A 20,447-nucleotide genomic window follows, 5' to 3' on the forward strand; every position below is an offset into this window, starting at 1 on the left:
GTTCCTGGTAGACAATTGATGGATAACGTTGTTATTGCCCAGGAGGTTGTCCATTCTATGAAGATTAAGAAAGGTAAGAAATGGATTGTGGCCCTCAAACTGGATCTGGAGAAAGCCTATGATAGATTGAACTGGAGCTTTCTTCTGGATAGTTTAGCCAAAGCTGGCATCCCGGAGAACTGGAGGATTTTGATTGAGAAGTGTATCTCCTCTCCTGTTTTCCAGGTCATGATTAATGGGGACATGTCGGATGAGTTTTCTCCCTCCAGAGGAATTCGTCAAGGAGATCCTATGAGTCCCTTCCTCTTTGTTATTGCCATGGAAAGACTGTCTCACCTGATCCAAGAGGCGGTGTGCAAAGGGACTCTCCACCCTGTTTCTATCAACAGACATTGCCCCCCTATTACCCATTTACTCTTTGCTGATGACGTCATGCTTTTCGTTGAGGGTAATGAGGAGCAAATTAAAACAGTTATGGATATCCTTGATTGTTTTTGCGAGGCTTCTGGCCAGAAGGTTAACATCCAAAAGTCCCGTATGCTTTGTTCCAAAAATATGGACAATAGCTTGTGCAGAAGACTGAGTGAGCTCTCTGGCATACCTCTGACGAACTCTTTGGGGAAGTATATTGGGGTTCCTCTTCACAGTGACAGGGTTTCCAAAGCCTCTTTCAAGGATATTTTGGACAATACTAATGGTTTGTGTGCTAGCTGGAAAGCTAATTCTCTTTCCCTTGCAGGTCGCCTTACCTTGATCCAGTCAGTTAACTGCGCTGCTCCGAACCACATCATGTAGGCCTGTAAGCTTCCTGAGCCTGTCTTTAGTGACCTGGATAAGATAAATCGGCGTTTCCTGTGGGGTGAGTCTGGAGATGGGAGAAAGGTTCACCTGGTCCCGTGGAAGGAAGCTTGCCAGCCTAAAAACAGGGGGGGGTCTTGGTATTAGGCAGGCAAAGGACAATAATAAAGTCCTGTTAATGAAACTTCTTTGGAGAATGTGGCAATGCCCCTCCTCTCTTTGGGTCCGTCTCTTGTGCGGGAAGTATCGGAAAGATAGAATCTTTGGTGGCCCGAAGGAGAGGGTTGTTAGTTGTTCCTTCCTCTGGAAAGGGCTCAGTGCCGTGTTTGCTGAATTCTGTACGGGGATTGGCCTGGAGGTGGGTAATGGTAGATCTATTAGCTTCTGGTATGACACCTGGATTGGTGATAAACCGCTGATTGATGTGTGTAATGCCCCTCCGTCGGCTGATCTCCTTTCCTGGAAAATTGCTGATGTGGTGGACTCGGAGGGAGACTGGATCTGGTCAAAGTTCGACTCTTTCTTTAGTCTGGAGACCCTTCTTAACATTAGAGGAGTGAAGATTAGCAATCAAGAGGAGGATAAGGATAGACATTATTGGGCCTTGACGAATAATGGTACTTATTCATGTAAATCGGCCTATGAAGCTTTTACCCCTAATAGGGCTGATCCTCCCTTGGAGATTTGGAAGTCCATATGGTCCCTCAAGATCCCTTACCGTATCAGGAGCTTCCTTTGGCTGGGTATCAAAGACAGGCTCCTTACGAATGCGGATAGGCACAGAAGGCACTTGACTGAGTCTAGTGCCTGTAGTAGATGCAGAGGCAATGTGGAAACCTTGTGCCATGCCTTGAGGGATTGCCCAAATAGTAAGAAGATCTGGGAAGGGATCCTCCCTCATCACATCCTCCCTCATCACATCCTCCCTTCCTTCATGGCCTTTTCTGAAGGGGACTGGTTCTCTCAAGGAGCCAAGGGGAACTTGCTGGCCAACATGGAGCACGATGCCATCCTCTTTGCTATTACTTGTCACCAAATCTGGAAGTGGAGGAATGAAGAATTATTTGCGGGTAAGGCTGTCCTTATTCCTGATTTACTGTTTTTCTTCTCGAAGAAGCTCTTTGTTATTACTAAAAGCTTTGAAAGAGATTCCCTTGTTCGCCCCTCCCCGGATAAAGAGATCCTGCTAGTTGGCTGGAGTAAGCCTAGAGAAGGGTTTGCTAAGTTGAATACTGATGGCTCCTGCCTTAGCAATGGCAGAATTGCTGCTGGAGGAGTTCTTCGGGATGCTGGTGGCAATTGGATGGCGGGGTTTACCCATAACTTGGGGACGGGCTCCTCCTTTTCTGCGGAGCTCTGGGGTATCTTGTCAGGTATTAAACTCGCCATTCGCATGGGTGTTAAAAAGCTCTCGGTGGAATCTGATAATCTGGAGGCTATTAACAGGATTTCAGATAGCCAGGCTGTTTGTCTGAAGAGCCAGAATCTCATCAAAGCTATTTTGAGGCTTCGTCCTGCCTTTGAGTATCTTAATTTCTCCCATATTTTTAGGGAGCAAAACCGCGTGGCGGATCGCTTAGCAGCTGCTGGGTATGGGAGAATGTTAGGTGTTTCTACCCTATCTGTTCCTCCTTCTTTTCTTTTGCCTTCTCTCCTAGATGATAGGATTGGAGTCAGCCTTCCTAGACTGATCCCGGTGTAGGTTTTTTGTTGGTTTTGTTTTTTTCCTTTCCTTTCTTACCAAAAAAAAAATTGTTTTTCAAAATTGTTTTTATATGTAATTTCCTCTATAAATTATTACTTCATACATGATTTTGTATTCTTTAAAAATAATATAATTAAATATTTATATTAAGAGCATCTCCAATAGTCTTTTAATTTGGTTTTTAAATTAAAATTTAAAGTGATAGAATTAAAAAAAAAATTGATTAAAGATTGGTTAACGAGGAAGGGTAAGCGGCGAACATCCCAGCTATGCTGGCACCCCCACCACAGACCCAAAAAATTCTCGAACCAAATTTATTAAAAGAGTAAATAAATGTCATAATACAAAAAGAATAAAGAATAAAATGAAGCCAAAGAATTAGGAAAAGCGATAAATGCAACGTACACGATCATGAAAAAAGACTGATCCATAAAAATCTGGGACAACATCCCACCAAGTCGAAGCTGTTGCCGTCCGTCCATAATTTGCAAGTGAATCTGCAACATGATTTCCTTCACAAAAAATATGAGACACCACAAAAGCCACAGAATCGATCTGATTTAAACAATTGAACCATTTTTGTCTAAGCAACCAAGGAACCGAACAAGATTTAGATTTGAACATCTGCACAACATACATTGAGTCGCTTTCAAGCCAAATTTTCCGCCAACCTTTGCTGATAGCCATGTCAATGGCGTAAATAGCAGCAGATAGTTCAGCAAGATAAGCAAAGGAACTTTTAATCGGAAAGGCAAACGCACCAAGGCACATGCCAGTATGCGAGCGATAAATACCTCCGCAACCCGCAGGACCAGGAGCACCCGTGACAGACGCATCAGTATTGATCTTAATCCAATCCCTCGGAGGTGGTTGCCAAAAAATCGGAGTAATGTGCGGAGCCTTAGCAAGACGCTTTTCAATCCCGAGCTCACCTAAGATTTGAAGTTCAACTAGCGAATTCCAAACAGAGCCCCGTCCAGTGTGAGCAGATTCACGAACAGCTCCCCAAATCTATCTCAGCGTGACGGAAGTATCAACCCTCTCATCCTCAAAAATGGACCTATTATGAGCAAGCCATAGAGCCCAAATTGTATTAACAATTGCTGCCGCCCACAAATCAGCGATTTGAGTACTGAAACGTTGAATAACAGCATGATCAACCAGATTCTTAAGAGTCGAGTCTGTGTTAATTCGTCTTCCAAACAATGAGCTAACACCATGCCAAATAAATTTGGAAAACCGACAAGAGACAAAAAGGTGGTCCAACGTTTCAGAATCTAACGAGCACAAACTGCAATGAGAAACAACTTGATAGTCGCGCAACTGAAGTTGATCATATGTTGGCAAATACCCAAGATAAGCCCGCCATCTAATAAGCGAGTGTGTAGGAGGAACACTCTGACACCTTAAAAAAAGACTCCAATGCTGTTGAGTAGGAGGAGATCTAAGCCAAGCGTACGAGAGCTTAACAGTTAAAACCCCACTCGTAGCAGGCTTCCAAACACAAATATCAACATCGTCCCTACCCCGCCTAATATTTCGCAATCTATTCTCCACATCCGCAGGTAACACGGGCAGATTATGCCAATTATTACCATCCAAATAATCCTCCACCAAATCAAAACAACGGCGCTGTTGACCAGCAGATAGGCCAACCTGTGCAGCCAATGAAGGACACATCCAAGCCCCATTCCCAAAATTAAGTTCAGAGTGTTGACCAATCCACCAAAAACAGTGATACTCAACTTCAGAATAAATGGATTTTATCGAGCCCCAAATAGAAGAATTCATGATATAATGTCGTGACTGTCCCGCTTTATTGAGAAAACGAGTTCTAAGTAAGTTAAAGCAGAGAGACTTTTCTTGAAGAAGACCCCAAGCCATCTTTCCATTCAATGCCTTGTATAGAATAGACAGATTCTTGATTCCAAAGTTTTGACAACAAATTTTTCAAGGGACAATGACAAGCTTCTTGCAATTAATGGACCCAGACCAAATAAAATTCCTCATATGCCTAGTCATACGTGTAAGCAGCGCAGAGGGCCACTTATAAGTGCTAAAAGAGTGAATGAAGCTACCAGTAATTACAGAATTTACCAGAGCCACTCTCCCAGCCATAGACAAACAATGCCCTTTCCATTTAGCAAAGTGAGCAAGCACCCTATCCATCAAACTAATCAGATGTCGTGTCTTTGGTAAACCAAAAAACAAAGGGACTCCAAGATAGCGAAATGGAACAGACCCTTGACGAATACCAATAATATCAGCAAGATGATTGCCACGTCGAGAAGAAACAAAGGAGCCCAGAAATAATTCAGATTTGTTCCAACTAACACACTGACCCGAGATAGATCCATACAACTCAAATACACCCTTAATAACAGCTAGATTACCCGAAGAGGCCCTGTAGAAGAGAAGAATGACATCAGCATAAAATAAATGAGTCGGGAACACCTTTGCAGAAGTATATTGCATTGGAGCAAGTCGCCCAGTATCCACGAGGTGAAGCAACCAACGGCTAAGAAAGTCCTCGGCAATACCAAACAATATAGGAGATAGCGGATCGCCTTGTCGAACCCCTCTTGAACATCTGAAATATCCACTAATGGCTCCATTGTTCAAAATTGAAATCCGAGATGCAGATAAAACATTCAAAATCCAGTCTCTGAATTGAATAGAGAAACCAAAAGCGTCCATCACGGCAAGTAAAAAATTCCAATTTAAAGTGTCAAAAGCTTTCCTGATGTCAACCTTCAAGATTAAGTTCCCTCCAAAACACTTTTTACGAAGCAAATTAGTGCCTTCAGAAGCAAGCGAAATGCATTGGTAAATACTTCGTCCAGGAATAAATCCAAATTGATTCTGAGAAACAATGCGAGATGCAATAGAAGCGAGTCTATCAGCCAAAAATTTTGCAATTATTTTATAACTAAAGTTGCTCATTGCAATAGGCATATACTGATCAAGAGATATCGCATCCTCCACCTTCAGGATAAGGACCATAATATTGGAGCACAGGCCAGGATGTATCATGCCACTCATAAAGAAGCTTTTGACAACAGCAAACACATCAGCACCAACAATATCCCAGAAAGACTGAAAAAAGACCCCAGAAAACCCATCAGGTCCAGGATGTATTGTAACCCCCGTCCCGGGTCACATTGAAAATACACAAAAATCCAAGCAATTATCATAATTGCGTACAAACGGCAATATAATCAAATAAAGCCTCATTATTTATTATTGTCTATCAAAAATCAATATTCAAAAGGTTCAATAATCAATAAAACAATGTAATCGATCAATAAAAGTTCACTTAATCTAAACAAAGTAATCCAGTCCAACTATCAAAATTTCTAATGGGAACGAGATGCTTGTGTTGGCCAGTCTGAATGCAGGGTAAACTTGAAAATCTAGCAAATAAGAGAACCTCTGAACCTAGCCTGAAAATTTCAACATGGCAAGGGGTGAGCTGCCTACTCAATAAACATAATTACCTATATTTATATACATAAATATATATACAATTAATTTCATTCTTACGTTTAATTAATCAGACAATCAATCAATCAATCAAGGATAAAAATATAAACATATCATCTCATATATGACTCGATTTACTTCAAACAACAAAATTATAATTTATCATCTTTATTTTTTTTAAGGGCCCAACTAGACCTAAGTGAAATATACTCAATGGTCTCATGGTTAACAATATTCCAACGTACGTATACGCTATCGCCTCTAGTTTCGGGATAGGTATCCTTGTCATAATGATTTCTTTTTCTTTTTTTTTTAATAATACGGTACTGCTATCGCCCCCAGTTTCAGGACACAGTACAAACTCAATTAGAGTAAAATAACACCCTACCCAGGTGCCTGTGATCACAGTATCATCAAACCTCCAGACCATTGAATATACTCACTCAAGCTAGCTATTTATGTTTTGTTCTAACTCAAACATAATCCAATATAATTTCATACTTGATAATTCATAATCTTTTGAACTCAAATGGCATTTTCATTCTATCATGGTATAATTTCACAGCTAATACCTCAATAGATAAATATATGAACAACATGATTTCAGGAAAAACAAAGCCTTATATCAATAAATTCAATCATACAGAGAACATTTGAATCCACATCTTAAATCACCGTATATTTAAATCAATTACCAATTAAATGATAACCAAATACTCAACATTCATTAAGATACATTTAATTATTCTATAACAAATATAGATAGACACTCACATAAATATATAAATATATATATATAGACATATATATAAATATAAGCAATTAAGTTTACCTCTCGTTCCAAAAAGCTAATCAAATTATTCGGGTTCTAATTGACCCGTTACTGGCTCTCCGGAAGTTCGCCGGAGCACGGTGGTCGGCTGCCGGAAATTCGCCGGAGATGCCGGAATCACGAACCGAGACTATCACGAGATAGCCAACATTCAAGGGAGTCTAAAAGTACCCCATTTCATAATTAAAACTGTCTAAAAGGTCAGGATCTAACACTTTACCAGTGAAAAATACCCGCTCCGGTTACTATATTTTTCAATCAGAAAAATATCAACAGTGGTTTCAAAATGTTCCTCACGAAATAAAGAATTTAATGATATGATTTTCGTTTAAAGAGGTAGCCGAAATATAGAGTTATGAAGGAAAATAAAATCGAAGGAAATAAAAAAAAACGAAAAAGAGGAATCGCTGGTTTTTTATTTTCTCAGCAGAAATCTGTTGCTTCCTTAACTGATAATAATAATAATAATAAATAACAATAAGAATAAGAATAGTAGTAGCAGTAGTTAAGTTGAATTCTAATAATAATAATAATAATAATGACGTAGTCCACTTATTAATAATAATACATATTAAAATAAGAATATACTAAAATAAAATGATAATAAAAATAATAACTTAATAAGTTTCATCTATTATTATAAGACATTTTGTTTAAAATATCTCTTTAAAAATTACGGATATTACATGTATTATGCCACTACAGTTTTTTAATAGCTTGTCAAATTATTAAAAATATTTTCATCTCTTTATTAATTAAGAGACTTTTTCCATCTCTTAGTGTATCTTTAATTTATCTTTAATTTATCTCTTAGTATATTTTTAATTTATTTTTTATTAATAATAATATTTTCCTTCACTATTATTAAATATAATAATAATTCCCTACCAAAAAAAAATTAAATATAATAATAATTAATAGTTTTAATAATAAAATAATAAATAAGGAGTGAATATAAAAAGTATTGTTAGAGTAATCAGCGCAACAAATCAAAAAGACCATCAAATCACAAAGAAAGCACCCGTCAGCACAGATTTTGAAGAAATCCTTGTAGAACGCATAGCATCAGCATCACAACGCTCTTACAACGAGTATCTTGTCAAATGGAGTTCCCAAGGAGAAGAAGAAACCAATTGGGAGAAAGCCACAAATCTCCAACCTTTCCATCACAAGATTGAAGACTTTATTAAGACCTGTTCAACGGCGACGTCGAATCTCTGAGTAGGGAAGAGTGTAAGGAGGTCCTTGTAATCATATTATGTAACAGGGAGAGAGTGACTCTAGTGTAGCATTCAAACATATTGTAATAGGCATTGACCGTATACATAGGGAGGAGTGACATGCCGTATTGGACTTGTCACTATATATGTCGGCATTCTATCATCTCTAGTAGTCGCCCACTACTACTACGGGATAAGATCTTTTGGATGTAACACTACTGCTTATAGATGAATAATATCATCCTCGTATTATTCATTCTTTGTGTGCCATATATGTTGTCCATGCTTATGCATGATTGTATTGGTTGCCTATACGATGATATCGTATGTATGCTACTATATCTCATATATATAGCTTATGTCTAACCTGTATGTGTGGTTATTGCAGATAGGGTGATCTAATCCTCTTGGATGGTTTACTTCGTGGAAGACAAGTAAACGTCACACATGCCCCTTTGACCATCACAATTTGCATACTCTGTTCTAATTTTGAGACTCTGTTCTGCTATCTAGAGACGACTCGACATTTTAAGTCATCACAATTTGCCGTTGCCGATTTCACTCACCAAGTCGAAGAAATAATATAACGTAATAGGCTTGAAGAAATTGAGATGAGTTCAGGAACCAAATCGAATTAGAGATTAAATAAGAACAATCGAACAACTAAGCAAACGTACCAGGTGGTTCGAACAAATTGAGAAGAGTTCAGGAACCAAATCGAATTGAGAAGAGGCCATGAACTGCGTAGTTGGAATTTAAGGTTTAAGTTCACACATTCAAATTGATATAATTTAGAGATTTGATTTCGATTATTTGAGGATTACCGGTGGTTTGACTTTCGGCTTGTATAAGAAATGCCTCAATTTTTGCGAACAATAATTCCCTAAGCAGTCACATGTATTTCTTTTGCCACATCATCGCCGTAAAACAACGTTTTCGTGATTTGCCTGTCATTGTTAGCAGATTGAAAAACGTGGTATTTGTTGTAAATTTTTAAACCACATGGCTTATGATTAAAACCGATCAAACTATAAGATATATTTTTGTATTTTTTTTAAATTGCATTAGAAAATATATTTTCACAAAACAAAAAATAAGGGAAAATCTAATTTTATATAAAATAAAAGGGTTAATACACATATTTGCCTCTGTGTTTTCGCGGAAAAACAGATTTACCCTTGAATCAAACAAACCCACAAAACTATTCCTGAATTTTCCATAAACCTGCAATTATACCCTAATCTGACGGAGCTGCTAAACGGCGATGACATCAAACCTTCTTATCTCCAGAAAAACTTCAGAAAAGAACAACCAATCACAAACAGAAAAAAATATGCACATTCAATTTCGATTAAAAGCAAGTTAGAAGAACAGATTGGTCAAAATTCATTTTCATAAAAGCTCAGATTGGTCAAAATTCATTTTCATAAAACCTCAATCAACCTAATAAAACGACGTCTAAACCTCCTAATTAATCCAAAAGCAATAGTAATAGAAAACAATAAGAAACCAAATGAATTTTGATTGTCGTCATCCAATTTTTTTGGAGACGAGAAGGTTTGATGTCATCGCCGTTTAGCAGCTCCGTCAGATTAGGGTATAATTGCAGGTTTATGGAAAATTCAGGGATAATTTTGTGGATTTGTTTGATTCAAGGGCAAATCTGTTTTTTCAAGAAAACACAGAGGCAAATATGTGTATTAACCCAAAATAAAATAAACATATCCATTTTTACCCTCTCCCGCCTCCTATTCTGCTCATCCTTCACCCTTCTTCCTCGATGTCTTGTCCGCTGAAGATTATCGGCTACACTGATTCTCCTCTTCTACCCTATTCGCACTATTCGGTAAAATTTTCTTCTTCTTGTTTCCCTTTTCATTTCAATTATCAATTTTTATAAGTTTTTCCTTTCAATTTAGGGCTTAAATCGGCTCCCTTGTACCTCCATTTCTAGCATTCCCAGGCATGTATACTTTCAGAAATTAGAGGATTGCTGTTTACTAAAGAGACATCCCTGGCGAGTCTTTTCAATTAAGGAAGAAAGTAATGTAAGTGAAAAATTATAATTTGCAATTAAATTTACAAAATCCCAATTTGGGTTGCTTAAATTTGTTGTATTTAAATAATTTTAGCTGAAGATAATCATTGGGTTATTGTAGACACTGTTATTCAAAATGATAATGTTTTCTGTTTGATTTTAAGGTCAGGCGTATGGTTCATCCGATTATGACAACATCACTTCTAATGTTGAAAGTATGTTATTCCTCATTGTATAGTTTGATTATGAATTAGGGATAAAAGCATAGATAATCTCTCAACTTTACCCAATGTTTCAATTAGTTTATTAAACTTCAATTTGTAACAATAGAATAATTCAAGTCTTAATTTTGTTCCAATGAAGTCACTTAAGCATTTTTCTGGTATTTTCTACTCCTGAAAGTTAACTAGAATGTTGAGTCTATCAAAAGCCACATAAGCAGCATATGTCGAAATTTTCGTGTCATCGAGAATGTTGATGTTAATAAACATTGAGAGTTTGGTTGAGTTAAACAGTTCATGGATTTCACATGGCACAAATTTCGACACATGACGCTTAATGCAATTTGGTTGGTTGACTCATCATCCTAATCAACTTTCAGACATTGAAAATGCCGGAAAAGTCAAACTACGAAGCACCGACACTTCTAGAAGGTTAACGTGTGAGTGTTGGATTCGGAGACACACACCCGAGACTCCAAAAATAAGCATCCCCTCTTTTTATTTCTTTTTTTAATTCAGAGACACGGCCTTTGAGTTAATTAAGTAGAATATAGGTTTTTTTTCAAATAATTTTACAAGAAAGAGGGGTTGATATATAAAAATAAAATAAAATAAAACACTAACAAAAAAATCTGAAGAAAAGAATATAGCAACAGCCCGTTTCTTGGTAGTTCAAATAGTTTGAAGTACTAAATGTTCATTTTTGATGAATTAATGACTTATTATGGATGTTATTTATGGTTTATAAAAGACTATGAATGTTGTTTTATGATCTAGTGTGTGTGGTTATATATATAAATTTGGGGTGTCCCCGCCGTACCCATGTCTCACATTTTTAAAAATGTTGTTTGCTGCACCGTACGAGTACCCATTTTGATGCTTCCTAGGGCCAAAGTGAGTTTATTGGAATGTGATTAAAACTTGTGTTATATTATTTGCACAAACTAAAGTATAGTGATCTGATTGAAACATTGAGTAAAGTTGAGTGAGGGTTTGTGCTTTTAACCCTAATGAAATATGTTTTGATGCAAGATGTAGTCTGCCTACTTACTTTTTTTTTTTTTTTTTTGTGTGTGTGTTAAATTTAAATTTTCAGGTTCAAGGGAAGAAAATGAAGCTAGTCAATCTCAAGGATCACTTACATCCAGCGAGTACTTACTGCTTGCCTTTGTTTTTGTTTTGCAATCAACTCTCATTGTTATTTTGAAGGCTTACACATACTCTTTTTGCCAACTCAAGTTCTTATTTGTTTAATCTGTCAGGATACTGAAGAAACTAAAGAGATATGGGATCTCCGGAATATTGTCCTACGGGCTTTTGAATACTGTTTACTACATCACAGCATTTCTCTTGGCATGGTGAGTGAATAAAATTTTTCAAATTAATCAATATTCAAATGTTACTTTTAATGGCATTGCAACATTAGCGAACTTAGGAGGTGTATATCTCACTGAGTATCATGTGTACTTTACCCAATCTGGCTTTAGATTGTGCAGAAAGTAATACTCTATTTGTTTTGGGCTTCTCTTCTTCTGGTTGAGCTGTATGTAATTCAACATTGTACCGTAGTTCTGATCAGTTAATATTGAGCTATATAAAAACTCACCGGAATGTTGACATTACACATAAAACAGTTGAGTATATGCCAACTAAGCACCATGTCCGACAAGGATATGATTTTTTTACATTTTTTCTGATTTATGATGTGCCACGTCAGCCATACTAGTTGGAAATCTTCGGAATGCTGCTTAACATATAGTTAACTGTCTTCTATTTCACCTCACCGTTCCATTGAGTTTTTGTACACAAATTGGTCAGAATGACTTTATTGAAATAAAATGTGAAATTTAGTGATTGTATTGAAAGAAAATGAAGTTCAGTAACTTTTTGTGAAACAATCTAAACTTTAATGACCTCGGTTGCATTTTACTCCTGGATTAGTGTATCCGAATCTGGTAGTGTAGGTTTCCATCATTAGGCATGATTTATTTGCTTATGTTTATATATATTCCATGCAGTTTTGAGGTTAGATGGTCCAAAGATAATTTTGTTCATGGATTTTACTGGTGTTGTCTTATGTTGAGATGGTAAAAACTCTGGCTTGTCTGCTAGGTTTTATATTGCTCCAGCTCCTGGAAAAATGGGTTACTTTGCAGCTGTTGAAAGGTAAGCACTAATGATCTTTTAATATGTTAATGAGAACAGTAAAATGATCCAAACATTGTATTGGTTTTCAGATTTCTGAAACTGATGGCTATGGTGTGGGCTGGGAGCCAAGTTACTAAGCTTTTTAGGGCTGGAGGGTAAGCTACTAAAACTCAATCATCTTCCTTTTTTCTGAGTCTAGATGTGATTGTGTCCACTTGTGCTATTTTATGCATTACAATCCATGTGGCTTGACAAATGGAGTATTCTGTGCCCATTTGGGTTGGGTATCTATTGATCTTGTATGACCATCGAGCCTTTAAATGCTGATCGGTTGTGATTGTAGCTGCTTGGTGCATTTTTTGTTGCCAAAGCTGATTTTCTATTTTGAATGATCATGTTTGCTCTTTTATTTGCTTTTTTATTGATGTTTTTCTTTTGGCTACACTGAATCTATGATGTTGAAGGCCATGGGCGGATTTCTAATACAACAGAAATTCTCGTCACTAAATGTATGTTTTCTGTTGGTAATTACAGTTTATTCAGAATTTATAAGTGGTTTAGTATTAATGACAGAATTGGCGGCACAAATAGCTGTCGCTGATTGTAGCAGTAAAAGAATCTGTAATTTTGAACACAATTTCGTCCATGAACCCTCCAAGTGTTCTACTCCGGATCTGCCACTTTTGAAGGAACTATATGTTTCGAAGATTTTGTTTCTTAAAATAGTTTATCTTTATGCAGCGCCCTTGCTCTTGCTCCTTTCGTGGACAGAGGATTGTCATGGTTCACTATCAAATTTAAGTTTGAATCTCAGGGCAAGGTATATTTATGTTTGTTTGTATTTCTTATAATCTTTTTAGTTGCCTTCATAAAAAGATTTGGGGGGTTTCTTGTTTTCAGGCATTCATGACAATTGTTGGATTCTGTTTCGGACTGGCCGTCCTCATGTTTTTGGCTGTCACATTGCTGTCGGCATAACATCGCTTTCATATTATACAGCCAGGTTTTGCATTAATTTCCTAATTTCTTTCAATTTCGCCAGAATTTGTTTCAAACAAAATGCATTCACTGACATATAAATTTCTTTTAACAGATAAGATGATTAGCACAATGTAGATTGAGTACAAGATGAGATTCTAACTTTTGCTTTCACCCAAAGTGGAAATTTTGGATTCAAAAGTTTGAACATGAAAGCAGAACAATCCATCTACAATTTAACATTACAGAGGAATATCAATACAATCCATCTCTATTCTATTGATCATAATTTTCTCACTGTTTAATCTTTGATCAGTTGTCTGTGAGTTTGATATTCTTACCAATTCATAAGGACATGTTTTTCACCTGTAAGAGGTGATGGATTTTGTTTTCAAGTTGTTAATATTGCATTATTGAGTCTTTAGACTTCATTTGCTTATGTGAACTATGTTACGTGTCGATAGAACTATGTAACCTGAACCTGTTCGTGCTTGACGATTCATTGGGAGACAGGATCCGGGAGCATGTTTTTCACCCCGAGGAGATGATGGCTTTTGTTTTCAAGTTGTTAATACTGCATCATGACTCATGAGTCTTTAGACTTCATTTGCTTATTTGAACTATGTTAGGCGTCGATAGAACTACGTGACTTGTACCTGTTCATGCTTGATGTTTTTTTCTGAGATCCATTTTTCATGAGATAGGATTTGGGAGCATGTGTTTATCATTAATATATGGGTTCCGATATTTACAGCCCTTAGGGCTGTAAATAAAACCCAAAAATTACTATTATTAGTGTTTATTTAGTTTTTCAATACATAAAATTTATTGATACTTAAATATCTAAATGCATATATTCATAATAAATTGTTATATTTCCAATATAAATAAATACTTATTTTAGAATTAAAATTCTTTTTTATTGTTATATGTGAATAATTAATGCTTATATACAACCCTAAGGGTTGTATATATCATTTGCCTTAATATATTCTACATGATTTTATATGATATAAATGGTAGAAAATTGATAATTGTATAAAAATGATAATTGTGTCAAATGAGTGTCAATTGGATTACTTTTTAAATTGTGCTGTGTCAAAAATCCACAGCAAATGTATCAGGCATGCATCTGAACTCAAACGAATACATTGCATATTGAAAACTGATGAAATGAATTTCATCAATCATTGGTAGATTGATGTTTATTAGATGTAGGTAGACCTGTCCACGGGCCTGGTACTCGCCCGGCCCGCATAGGTCCGTGTCCCTTGAGCCGGGTTTGAAATATGCTAATTGATGTTAGGCCCAGTCCGGCCTAGGTCCGCTAAAGCCCGCCTATTTTTTGGACAGGTTTGGAATTAATAAAAATAGCACAGACCGGTCCAGCCCGAGATTTATTAAATTTATTTTTATAATTAAATATTTATTTTTAAGTATTAAATTTTACTTTTTATAATTAAAAAATTATGTATATATATTTAATTGGGTTTATATGGGCTGGGCTTGAGATTTGATTTTTAAATTCGAGTCCAACCCAGCCCGAGCCCGCCTAAATTACTAGTGAGCTGGGCTGGGCTTGATTGAGGACTTTTACAGAAAAGCCCATCTAGCTCGAACCGGTCCAACCCGACCCATGGCCAGGTCTAGATGTAGGTAATGTATAATTTTTGGATTGCCATGAAACTAATAAGCAAATTTTTGAGTTGGATTAAGGTTAATATGTTAACCCAAAAAAACATAAAATGACACGAATATTTAAAATTATTATATTCGTATTTCTTATGTCACTTTATTAACAAAAATAATAAAATTATAATTATTACTTGCAAATATGATTCGAACTTTCTAAATTGTTATCAACATATTACATAACCTCCTGACATTAGGAAACTTTTCAGTGAGTAGTGTTAACATACTAATCTAAAAATGACATAAAGTATTTAAAAATAGTACTATATTTTCTTATATTTTTAAAAGTTATCATTAATATATATACATAACAAAATTACATGTAACTCGAAAACATGAGACTAATCTGAATAAGTTAATATGATTGTGACACGAAAGTTTTTAGATTGAGTTTTAGTTTACTCTTTTTAACACGAATCTGAAAATGACACGGTACAAACACGTAATTGCCACGTCTACTTAAAAATCACGGTGAAGACATAAACAATAAATTTGGAGGCTACAGTCCTATTCTTTTAAAAGCTGTAAAATTAAGTAGTAGGCTACCATCCCTTGTACATATATAGCCAAGTACCTGAATATACAGGCAACCTTCTGTCGAATTCTCAAAACTTCTACCACTCCGTCCCCATTCCTACAGGAGTAGAGAACAGAAATTGTTTCGGCTGTACAACCGAGATTATGAAGAAGTTTGAATGCACTCATATTACATTATGATAGTGTTCGTGTAGAAAACTATTACATTCTTGATTTTCTCTTCTATACCGGACTTTTCTTTGACGATCTCCAACTTAGTTTTCAACATAGAAATGCAGGGAAGGAATATTTACTTCCTGATTTTCAGGTTCAAGGACCTGTAACTCGAGCCAAAGCTCCTTAACTTAACTAGGCCTCTCTCTCATTATCAAAATCAAACAAATATATAAAAGGCAGATGGTTGATCTGGTCAGATGAATTGCTTCATGCATTATGAAGAAATAAATTGATAGAGAAGCAAGAATCTGCAGGTTCCGGCAATGCAACAAAAAATTTCTGAGAAAAGAAACACTAGCCTACTCACTAGTAAGCCTTCCTCAATTGAAGAAACACATAAACTGTAATAATCAATATATACAGAGAGAGAGAGAGAGAGTAAGAATACTAATGACCTGTTGGACTGGTATTGAGATTTAAGGAAAATTTTCATAATCTCGATTCTTCAGAGTCCAGTTAGGCTGGTACCTGAGATTGTGAGCTAACCTGAGATTGTGAGCTACTAGCTATGCAGGATTTTAGAAATTTCTAACATTGGCAATCATATAAAATTCAATATCAAAAGTAAAAAGAATTAGAGATTGAGCTCAATTAAGTATCAGTTCTGCCAAATAGTTCTAACTTCGGTAGCATCTCATTTATATCAAATTCAAAGCTAAAAAACAATAACAACAAATAAATAAATGTCAAATTCTTGTTGAATGGTATAATAAGAAAGGTGAAAGATAGGGAATCCTTCCAAAGCTTGTCATAGCAACAAAAGAAGTATCATGAGAACTGCAGAAAGTTTCTTACACCAAAGTTCAAATTTTGCAAGCTTTGAGAAGTCTACCAATATATTATTTGTGTAATTAGGCAATACGAATTCTACAAATGCAGGGGAAGAAAAGCTATATTAGCAGAGATCAAGATCAAAAAGCAGTGAAGATTCAAAGAACTCATCCATATACTACATGGAAATGCAAAATTCACTAAAATCTCAAACTAATTTACTAAACAAAAAGCAAATGACCATTTAATTCTCCGGTTTCAAGCATTAACCTTTTTAGCTATTTTGCTACTAAGATACTTCTCCAACAAACCTGGGATTTCATGTTTGTATTTATCGACATATTTCTTCCGGAATTTAATCTCATCTAGTTCATACCATCTAGTGTTGTTGATCCCTTCTATTATCTTCTTTGACTCCAAAACCTTCAAAGCATTATACCTAGGAAGCATCCTTTTTTCAATTGAAAAGCCAAGTAGTATAGGACGTGCAATTACAGTTTGAGGCTCCAACTTCGCAGTATTCAAGTAGAAATCCAGTGCATTTCTGAGTTTCTGCTCTGAATAAGAAAAACAAGCTGGAAAACGCTTGAAAGCTTTCAGAATCTCATCTTCACTCCATCCCATACTCTTCATCACCTCAATTTTCTTCTTCCAAGTGGACTCCGGCATTGATAGCTTCACTCTAAGAGCGTGTACGAACATAGGTGCAGCAGGTTCAAACCCTAGATTCTTAACAGAATTCACCGCATAAACCATCCTTTCAGGCTTGTGGAACATAAATCGCGGCTCCAAAATTAGAAATCTCCCCAAATTATTATCAGGCAATCCTTCCTTCTTTAAAAGATCAATATTAGGTTGTAATCTACCCTTCAAATTCGAGACCAACAACCAAGGAGAACATTTAATAGCCGCAACAATTTTCTCATCTTTATACAGAAAAGACCTCAACAACTGAAAACATCCTTTGATTTGAGAATCTAAAGAAACCCTAAAAATTTGCGGAGTTAAAATAACAATTTGGGGGAGTAGCTTACCTACAAACCCGTTTGTTCCGAGGTAATCAAATTTAGGCTGGAGATTGTTCTTCACTCTGCATTGTAGAATTTGAGGCCATTTCACGATCAATCTCTCGACCTGCCTATCGCTGAAATTGTTAGATTTGAGGAAATTAACTACTGATTCAGCCTTTTGTAAATTATTCTGGTTGAGCTGAAACGTTTGAGAGACAGAAAGAGCAGATTCCAAAGGAAGCCTGCATGAATTGACGAGAAACTGAACTGTAAATGGTAATGGAGAAGGTGCGGTGGTGGTCGGCAATAAAGGAACGGAAGAAAGAGTTTCAGTTGATTGAAGAAAACGTTTTTGAAAGTGAGAAAATATACTTCTGAGTGAAAAATTGACCATCTTCTTAGGAGGAAGTTTGATCATGGAGTGGAAGATACTCAAATGGCGGACGACGGAGACAGTTGAAAGGGCCAGAGCTAGGTTAAACTTTTCATTTTCGAAATAGATTATAACTAGTTTTTGGCCCGTGCGATACACAGATTCATCTTAATATATAAATATTAATAAAAATACAATCTAATCATTACAATTAATGACGTAAATGTGTTATATAAATTAAATATTATTATTTGATTTTCACATTTATTTTAAATAATATTTTTATAGATAAATATAATAATAAAATAAAAACTAATATATTATATATTATATTATATTTCTTATCAGTAAAAAAGGAGAAAGTGACACCTCAGTTCCATCGTTACTGTTTTATATTATATATAGATATAGATATGTAGAGAATTAGAGAGATTTTAGGGATTAATTTAAATTCTGTAGTAATCTTAGATACATGGGATAAAATAATCTTTTTAGAGATAAATATACATAATAAAATTAAAATTAATATATTAAATTTTTTATCATTAAAAAAGGAGAAAGTGACACCTCAATTCCATCGTTACTGTTTTATATTATATAGATAGATGTGTAGAGAATTAGAGAGATTTTAGGGATTAATTTAAATTCTGTAGAACTCTTAGATATAGTACGGATAAAATAATCTTTTTATAGATAAATATATATAATAAAATTAAAATTAATATATTAAATTTTTATCACTAAAAAAGGAGGAAGTGACACCTCAGTTCCATCGTTACGGTTTTATATTATATATATATATAGATATGTAGAGAATTAGAGAGATTTTAGGGATTAATTTAAATTCTGTAGTAATCTTAGATACATGGGATAAAATAATCTTTTTATAGATAAATATACATAATAAAATTAAAATTAATATATTAAATTTTTTATCACTAAAAAAGGAGGAAGTGACACTTCAGTTCCATCGTTACTGTTTTATATTATATAGATAGATGTGTAGAGAATTAGAGAGATTTTAGGGATTAATTTAAATTCTGTAGAACTCTTAGATATAGTACGGATAAAATAATCTTTTTATAGATAAATATATATAATAAAATTAAAATTAATATATTAAATTTTTTATCACTAAAAAAGGAGGAAGTGACACCTCAGTTCCATCGTTACGGTTTTATATTATATATAGATGTGTAGAGAATTAGAGAGATTTTAGGAATTAATTTAAATTCTGTAGAACTCTTACGGATAAAATAATCTTTTTATAGATAAATATATATAATAAAATTAAAATTAATATATTAAATTTTTTATCACTAAAAAAGGAGGAAGTGACACCTCAGTTTTTATATTATATATAGATGTGTAGAGAATTAGAGAGATTTTAAGGATTAATTTAAATTCTGCAGAACTCTTAGATATAGTACGGATACAATAATCTTTTTATAGATAAATATATATAATAAAATTAAAATTAGTATATTAAATTTTTTATCACTAAAAAAGGAGGAAGTGACACCTCAGTTCAATCGTTACTGTTTTATATTATATATAGATATATAGATGTGTAGAGAATTAGAGAGATTTTAGGGATTAATTTAAATTCTGTAGAACTCTTAGATATAGTACGGATACAATAATCTTTTTATAGATAAATATATATAATAAAATTAAAATTAAAATATTAAATTTTTTATCACTAAAAAAGGAGGAAGTGACACCTCAGTTCCATCGTTACTGTTTTATATTATATATAGATTATAACACACAATACATATTATTTATATCTATTCTTAAAAAAAAAGGGTCTAATATATAAATAACCCCCTGATTTTATTCAAATGTTGCAACTGTCTTCCTCAACTTTCAATTGTAACAACTTATCCCTTAAACTTGTTCAATTATAAAACATAACCCCAAATTGAGAATTTTTTTACCCCGTACTTGAAGCAACCGTAAAAAGCGTTTCCTGGGATTTGTATCACGCCAAAAATCTGATTATCACACTCCACGAGTGTTGCAGATTTTGTATTTTAGTGTTTCTTTAATTGCAGTCCATGTCAGCAATTTGAGGTTATGTTTTACAATTGGACAAGTTTAAGGGGTTATGTTTTACAATTGGACAAGTTTAAGGGGTAAGTTGTTATAATTGAAAGTTGAAGGGGGCATTTACAACATTTGGATAAATTTAGAAGGTTATTTGTGTATTAAGCTATATATTTCTTCAAAAAAAAAATATTTATATCTTTTTTTTTCTGAAAAGTAAAAAAAAAAAATATATACGTCTAATTTTTTTTTTGACAAGATTTATATCTAAATTTTTAAGCAAATAAAAGGTTAGGTTCAAAAAAAAAACATAAAAGTGTTATAAATAATATAATGGATGACCATTATATTCCTGTTATATCTGTATATATACTAT

At 34.7% G+C, this 20,447-nt stretch overlaps 1 protein-coding gene across 1 annotated transcript; it reads left to right on the plus strand.

The window, feature by feature from the left end:
• Nucleotides 1–9,778: 9,778 nt before the first annotated feature.
• Nucleotides 9,779–14,108, plus strand: LOC136221753 (uncharacterized). Its single transcript, XM_066009189.1, has 10 exons — nt 9,779–9,884; nt 9,958–10,086; nt 10,246–10,291; nt 11,394–11,448; nt 11,560–11,655; nt 12,410–12,463; nt 12,535–12,600; nt 13,187–13,265; nt 13,346–13,448; nt 13,539–14,108. Exons 1-9 carry the CDS (start codon nt 9,819–9,821, stop codon nt 13,421–13,423), a joined length of 669 nt encoding a protein of 222 aa, XP_065865261.1. The 5' UTR covers nt 9,779–9,818; the 3' UTR covers nt 13,424–13,448; nt 13,539–14,108.
• The last annotated feature ends 6,339 nt before the right edge of the window (nt 14,109–20,447 follow it).

This window comes from Euphorbia lathyris, chromosome 3 (genome assembly GCF_963576675.1).
Source record: "Euphorbia lathyris chromosome 3, ddEupLath1.1, whole genome shotgun sequence".
Classification (NCBI taxonomy): domain Eukaryota; kingdom Viridiplantae; phylum Streptophyta; class Magnoliopsida; order Malpighiales; family Euphorbiaceae; genus Euphorbia; species Euphorbia lathyris.